This window comes from Myotis lucifugus, unplaced genomic scaffold (assembly GCF_000147115.1).
Source record: "Myotis lucifugus unplaced genomic scaffold, Myoluc2.0 scaffold_90, whole genome shotgun sequence".
Classification (NCBI taxonomy): domain Eukaryota; kingdom Metazoa; phylum Chordata; class Mammalia; order Chiroptera; family Vespertilionidae; genus Myotis; species Myotis lucifugus.
In genome coordinates, this window is record NW_005871138.1 from 1021020 (window position 1) to 1028854 (window position 7835).

At 44.2% G+C, this 7835-nt stretch overlaps 1 protein-coding gene across 5 annotated transcripts in view; it reads right to left on the minus strand.

Annotated features, from left to right (window-relative positions):
* HMCES (5-hydroxymethylcytosine (hmC) binding, ES cell-specific) overlaps positions 1-7835 on the minus strand; it is a 23237-nt gene that overhangs the window by 1051 nt on the left and 14351 nt on the right. For 4 of the 5 annotated variants that reach the window (XM_023756151.1, XM_023756152.1, XM_023756150.1 and 1 more), the window contains 2 exons: positions 3508-3689; positions 1445-1637 (listed from right to left, as the gene is read on the minus strand). In XM_023756151.1, the coding sequence (XP_023611919.1) occupies positions 1445-1637; positions 3508-3689 (375 nt within the window). The remainder of the gene's footprint in view (positions 1-1444; positions 1638-3507; positions 3690-7835) is intronic. The other variant, XM_023756153.1, reaches the window with a different exon arrangement.

Genomic DNA, 7835 nt, shown 5'->3' on the forward strand with positions numbered 1-7835 from the left:
TAGGGGGTAGGGAGTAACTCTTAGAGAAGGCTTGATGGAGGTATGTGGGCCATTCACAGAGCACTGACAGGCATTCAAACATGCAGAGAATGAAGCATTCTCAGGGAAAACAATGTAATTTACTGGGACCTGGCAGAGTTGGGAGATGAAGTTGGGGAGACAGGGCTTAAACAGCCTCTAAGATTAGGGATTCAGCCTAAGCCTGAACAGGCTGTTTCCCTCCATGTACCTTCTCTGCACAGCCTCTGCTTGCCCAGCACTGCTCTTCTGCTTCCCTTAACTGCACCCCAACCCACACTGAAGGTTCTGAATTCAACAATGCTCTCACCAAAATGTGAATTCTTTTGGTGTAAAGACCACGGCAGAAATGGGGCAGTGTCTAGTGCAAAATGAATCGTTTTTAGAGACATCTAATTGGGGTTGCATGAGTTTGCAGATAAACGAGACAAAAGAAAAAAAGATGACACTGACTATGGATATGGAAAACTTTAAAAAAAAGGAAAAATGGGGGGTGCTCTTGGAATTGTCGTCCTTAAGACCTCTCGGCATTCTAAGATGCCTATTCTTGGAAGATTCAGAGCCATTCCTGCTTCAGATCCCTCTATGCACCTAAAAACAGTAGGGCCAGCTTTTTGCTCTGAGCTCCTTTTCCCACTGCAGGCCATTTGTTTGTTCAATTTCCCTTCAAAATACATCTACAGGATCATTACCAACTCTAAGAAGTTAATGTTTATAGCAGGAGTGTTCTCAAATAGTCCAGAAGGGGAACAAAGATTGGAACTCCTCCAACTTGTGGTTGGGAAAGCAGAGACAAAGTGAAAAGATGCAAAAAAAAATCACAGTTAATTATGGACAGAGATACAATTATGGTCAAGGGCTCTTTTTTCTTTCTCACAATCACCCTCTAGAGTAGAAGCCCTCAAACTTATTACCAAAGAGCTTCTTTGAAGTTAATGTTTATAGCAGGAGTGTTCTCAAATAGTCCAGAAGGGGAACAAAGATTGGAACTCCTCCAACTTGTGGTTGGGAAAGCAGCTGCCTCCTGCACATCTCCCAATGGGGATGTGGCCGCAACCCAGGTACATGCCCTTGACCGGAATCGAACCCAGGACCCTTCAGTCCGTAGGCCGACGCTCTATCCACTGAGCCAAACCAGTTTCGGCCCAAAGAGCTTCTTAATGATAGAGAAATCCAAGCTCAGTCCTGAATAGTGACTGAGTCAGTAGGTCTACATAGGGTCTAGCATTTACGTTTGAAAGAGCTCTCCTGAGGACTCTGAATTACAGCCAGCTTTGAATCACTGCTCTGCTCACCCTGGCCATGGATAAGGAATGTGAGTTTTGGGTGGTGGCCCTGATTGTAAAAGGCCATATCCTAAAAGAAAATGCTAAACTGACAGAAGACAGAAAGCTCAAAAAAGACTGTCAGAGTCACAGACCCCTACCTTTTTGACCTCTAAGCCAACAGGAGCCAGACACTCAGGAGTGTTGTTTCGGGAGTTGTTCACCACGGTAGAGACTGGATGGAAGGTGATGTTTTCTGAGGTCTGGATTAACTTCAGAGCTTCCTGAGTTGAGACCTCACCAAAATCAAGCCATTTAGAGACTGCCTCCTCTCCATCTAATATGGCAGGCATCCTAGCCAGTGAGGTCAAAACATTGGTTAGAAGAGACAAAGTGAAGGTAGGGAGTGAGACTTGAGTTAGTTGAGAGCACAAATCATCCCAAGGAGAAGCTCGCCCTCCCTCTGTGCCTTACATGCTGATTGTTGCCACGTGCTCCTTGACCACAACTTGACGGGGCATGAAATTCAACACTAGGAGAGCCAGCTTATAAAGTTTTATGGCAATGACAGGGAACAGTAATTATGACTGGACCCAGTGCACTGCAGTGTACACATTAGCAAATTGGTGACTTTTCTATGATGCCCCAGCCTACAATTAAAGGAGAAACAGATCCTGAAAAACTTGTCTATCAACAATAATCGCCAGTTTTACAACCTATGACAGATTTACAGTAAGAAAGACCTATCCAGTGGTCGGCAAACTGCGGCTCGCGAGCCACATGCAGCTCTTTGGCCCCTTGAGTGTGGCTCTAACACAAAATACCGACTTCTGTGAATGGGCCACGAAGTTTCAATCGCACTGTACCTGCTCATCCGCACGTGGTATTTTGTGGAAGAGTCACACTCAAGGGGCCAAAGAGCCGCAGTTTGCCGAGCACTGCTGTAAAAGCTAACTGTTGTTTATATCATGTACAGTGCGACTGAAATTTCATGGCCCATGTGCAGAAGTTGGTTTTCGGCCTGGCGAGTCTATTTTGAAGAAGTGGCGTTAGAAGAAGTGGGGGGTGTCGGTCGGGCGGCGCACCTGCCGAGGGATACGCAACTCGTGGGAGGTACATTGTTTTGAGGTACGTTCGCTGAGGTCAACCCCTTCCAACTCTCCCATCCACACTCGTCTGTCTGAAACAAGTATACAAGACGAGTGTGGATGGGAGAGTTGGAAGGGGTCGACCTCAGCAAACGTACCTCAATCAGATTGAGGATGTTTTTAGCAAAGGCCAGCTTAGGAGTACCCTAATTATGTTAATAACAATGTACCTACCTATATAGTTTAAGTTTAAAAAATTTGGCTCTCAAAAGAAATTTCAATTGTTGTACTGTTGATATTTGGCTCTGCTGACTAATGAGTTTGCCGACCACTGTCCTAGGCCAACGCAAAGCATGGCACACACTTCATTGGTGGGTGGTATAGTTGATTTTAGGAGATAAATGCATAAATATCCACTTCACAATATCTCATAAGTTGCAACTCTTCCAACACACACTCCCACAAGCAAACTATGGGTCTTTTTAAGGTAAAGTACTATATTTATTGTAGTATCTTGTATTTTGTAATCACCTAATACATAAAACTGTGGTAATTTTTAATAGATTTCTATTTTTTTAATGTGTCAGTGACAAAGTTTTTAAGTGTAGTCCTCTTAACCCCTTTCCCATAAAGTGTCATTTTCATTATACAATTTTGCATACTATGGCGATTTTTAGGAATGCATGTCATGTTATTGCCAAACTGACTGTAACTGTATTTTGTAAGCAACTGTCCTAGTTTCCTACTGTCTAAATTTGTGCATACAGCCAGGCCGGCATAGCTCAGTGGTCGAGCATCGGCCAGGCAATCACAGTTCGATTCCTAGTCAGGGCACACACCCTGGTTGTGGGCTTGATCCCCAGTGTAGGGTGTGCAGAAAGCAGCTGATCAATGATTCTCTCATCATTGATATTTCTATTTCTCTCTCCCTTCCTCTCTGAAATCAATAAAAATATATTAAAAAAAGAAAAAAAGAATAAGGACCTGGGGGACCACAGCATTTAAAAAGTAATTAAGTAAATAAATAAATGTGTGCATACAGAAACTTTAAATTTGAAAAGCTACCTACCTAAAAACAAAGAGAACACACCCTCCCCGGTATCCTTTTGGACCCAGGGATAAGAAGTATGACTTGCCTATGGTGGATGTCATTCAAGCCTTTGCAGGAATCCACTGTGATGATGGTGTAGGAATACAGGCAGTCTCCTCCCTGTGGTGGCTCCCAGCAGTCAAAGATCCCGGCCATTGTTAGTAGCCTCCAGTTGTCCCAAACTTTCTCCCAGTCCTCAGGACTACTTGCAGCACCAATGCTGCTTGACTGGAAACAAAATACATGGGCAGATCAGATACTCATCAGCCTTCTTCCACATGCAAGTTGGGTACTACTACAGATTTAAGAGCATCACAATCATTTTGGAAGTCATTTAGCACATACCTTATTAACTTAAAGGAAAGAGGATTGGTGGCAAATACTCACCAAAGCTATAAATTTATGGTTATTTCAGTGCTTTCATAATACAATTTAATACCTTCATTAGGCATCCAGGCCTTCTAGTCCATCATTGTAGCTTTCACTTACAATGTTAATCTGAACCAAACCAAGCTGTTTGTAAATGAAGCTATCATATAATTTTGTTCCCACTATCTTGCTGAAACAACCTTCCCCTCCCCAAAATGTCCCTCCCACCCTTTCTTATCATGCCAACACCTACTTGCCATTTAAGATTCAGGTCAAGGCCTAAAATACAGAAAACTAGAAAGAGTGTCACCTTCACCTTAAATAATAAGAAAAAAGGCTAGATAATAGACCAAATCATAACTTCAATTCATTAGAAAACTGAGGTCACAGGGCAACCAATTAGCCTAAACTTCATAGAAAGACAGGAATCTCTGTGGGGAGATGAGACATAAGCACTGGCTTAACAGTGGCAACAGGAGGAAGGCAAGTCCTTCATACAGCAGATATGAATTGAGATAAAATTATTATCAAATTGCTATAAGCAGAGTGTGGGCTAGCCTGAGAGTACAGGATCCCTGAGAGCTACAGACATCAGGAAGTTTCCACAGACCTCCCTGGGTGCTCACAGGAAAGACGGGGAACAGGGAAGGAGACTGGAGAAAGCCTTTCCTGCTGGTGCATGCCTGCAGGAGGGGAGCTCTCCTGCTTCAGGAAAGGCATAAAGCTTCACCTGATCACTTTTCCTCTAAGGCAGCGGTTCTCAACCTGTGGGTCGCGACCCCTTTGGGGGTCGCCTAAGACCATCGGGAAACATATATATTATTACATATTGTTTTTGTGATTAATCACTATGCTTTAATTATGTTCAATTTGTAACAATGAAATTGGGGGTCACCACAACATGAGGAATTGTATTAAAGGGTCGCGGCATTAGGAAGGTTGAAAACCACTGCTCTAAGGAATAAAACCCTTAAGGGGTCAGGGGGAAGGGTAATAAACCCGGTCACTCTTAAGATACAGACAGGTAAAGACTCATGGGGTCTGGAGAAGGGTAAAAGAAAAAAAACACAAAACAAAAAACCCAAAACCCTCTACTCCCCTGGGGAAGGAACATGATCACTGAGAAAGGCTGAGCCTGAGAGCTAGTGGTACATTCTGCCTAAGAGTGAGACTGAATGAAGACAACAGAGAATACTCCACCTCCCCTTCAGAGTAGTAGCACCAAGTGACAAGCAACAGCAGTCTAATTCTGGATAAGGCACAAGAGCATGGGGAGATCCTCTCTAGGCACAGGCTCAAAGGGAAATATTACAGCTGAAGGGAGCAGAGCTACTGAGAAAAATCCTCTGGAAAATCAACTCTTACTCTAAACACAAGGTGACACCAAAGAAATTTAAAACCAGCGGTGAAGAAAGGTAATCATAACAACAAAATTCAAACCCAGTTCAGCTGACAAGATCCCCTCAATCTCACATGGTAATGGCCTAATAGAAGGGTAAGTGTATCCATTTCCAGGCATAAATATTATTTATCTCAGTTTCTATGTTACATACTATGGCAATCAATCAAAAATTAACAAGACACAATCCTGGCCAGGTACTCAGTTGGTTGGAGCATCGCTGTGATACACCAAGGTTGTCGGTTTGATCCCTTCATCAACCAATGAAGGCATAAGTAAGTAGAAAACAAATTGATGTTTCTCTCCCCCACCCCAATCAATCAATAAATAAAAATTAGCCCTGTGGTGTGACTTAGTTGGTCAGAGTGTCGTCCTGTGCACCCAAGGGTCACAGGTCAGATTCCCAGTCAGGGACATGCCCAGGTTTTGGGTTCAATCCCTTTTGGGGGTGCATGTGGGAGGGAACCGATTAATGTTTCTTTCTGCCCTCTCTCCTTCTCCCTTCCTCTCTCTCTAAAATCAATGAAATGCATGTCCTAAGGTGAGGATTAAAACAAAACAAAACCACAAGACACATAAAAAAGCTAAAACAAAGAAACCAAACAACAACCAATCAACTGCGAAGAGATATAGAAATTAACAGAACCAGATTCAAGAGATCACATTTCCCAAATGCTGTAAATATCAGGGATTTTAAAATAAATATAATTAATATGTTAAAGGCTCTTGTAGAAGCCCTGGCCGGCTTGGCTCAGTGGATAGAGCGTCGGCGTCGGCCTGTGGACTGAAGGGTCCCGGGTTCGATTCTGGCCAAGGGCACATGCCTGGGTTGTGGGCTCGATCCCCAGTAGGGGTTGTGCAGGAGGCAGCCGATCAATGATTCTCTCTCATCATTGATGTTTCTGTCTCTCCTTCTCCCTTTCTCTCTGAAATCAATAAAGAAATATATTTAAAAAAATAAAGGCTCTTGTAGAAAAGGTGGACTACATGCATGGACAATTTGGTGAAATTAGAAAGAATCAGAGAAACCAAGATGGCGGCATAGGTAAACACCGGAAATTGCTGCCTCCCACAATAACTTCAAAAATACAACTAAAAGACAAAACGGACATCATCCAGAACTACAGGAAGGCTGGCCGAATGGAAATTCTACAACTAGAAGGAAAGAGAAAAGCACAATGAGACTCAGAGGAGGTGTGGAAGTCAAGAGCAGAGGTACGGAAGCACACGCAGCAAGGGCTGGCAACTGAGGACGCAGCTGTCTTTTTGAATCGGGAGGGAGTCACAAGCCCCCGACTGCTCTGAACTCCAGTTCCGGGAAGTCTCTGGGGACCCAGACTCATACGGGGAGAAACTAGACTGTCTGGCAGAGGGCAGAACTCGGAACTCGAGGGCGGCTTTCTCTCAGAGGTGCTTGCAGCGATTACCTGGACACTGAGAAGCGGGGCCTCTTAGGGCAGGGCTGAGGATCAGCCATAGCTGCTTGCTCCCCCTGTTGATTCCCTGAGACCCTGCCCCACCCAGGCCTGGGCAGAGGCTTTTGCATATGAATGCCCTGGCCCTTTGCAATCTGAAAATTACCTAACAAACTGCAGCTGAGCCAGACAGACCCAGAACTTCCAAGAGAAGGCCCAAGGCCCCACAGCAGCTTGCATTGCTTCACAGCTGGGCCTCATCTGGGCACCTCCAAACCCCAAACAAGGAAGGGGAATATGCAGATCTCTTCGTAGCTCCTGCTGGGTAGCCTCAGGCAGAGGCTAAATTAGCACCTCCTTAGATCCATGAGCCAGTGTACCCAGTGGTCAGAGTGGGACCATCCAGATTACAACTCCTCAGATCCATACGGGACACACTCAGGGGGAAGACTCAGTGAGCACCAAAGCCCCACTGAAGCAAGTCTTGCCCCATAAGAGTGTCTTCAGCACAGAAGTTCTCCCACTGTAGACACAGCTGATTCTCACAGCCAATTGGCCTGGAGGTCAATTCCTCCCAGTGATACCTACAACAATCAAGGCTTAACTACAACAAGACTGTGCACAAAGCCCACAAAGGGGTGCACCAAGAGTGTCCACCTCAGGTCATTGGGGAGGCTGAGCCACTGGGCCCTATAGGACACCTAGCACACAAAGCCACTCTACCAACACAAGGAAGCATAAAAAATGTGGAGACAAAGAAACAGGTCACAAATGACAGAAATGGAGGAAAGCAAACTACTGGATATAGAGTTCAAAACCACGGTTATAAGGTTTTTCAAGAATTTTCTAGAAACCACCGATAAATTTAGTGAGACCCTGGAGGATATGAAAAAAGACCAACTAGAAATTAAGCATACACTGACTGTAATAAAGAATAATATACAGAGATCCAACAGCAGACAAGAGGATCCCAAGAATCAAGTCAAAGATTTGAAATATAAAGAAGCAAAAAATACCCAACCAGAAAAGCAAAAAGAGAAAAGAATCCAAAAATATGAAGATAGTGTAAGGAGCCTCTGGGACAACTTCAAGCGTACCAACATCCGAATTATAGGGGTGCCAGAAGAAGAGAGAGAGAAAGATATTGAAAACCTATTTGAAGAAATAATGACAGAAAACTTCCCCTACTTG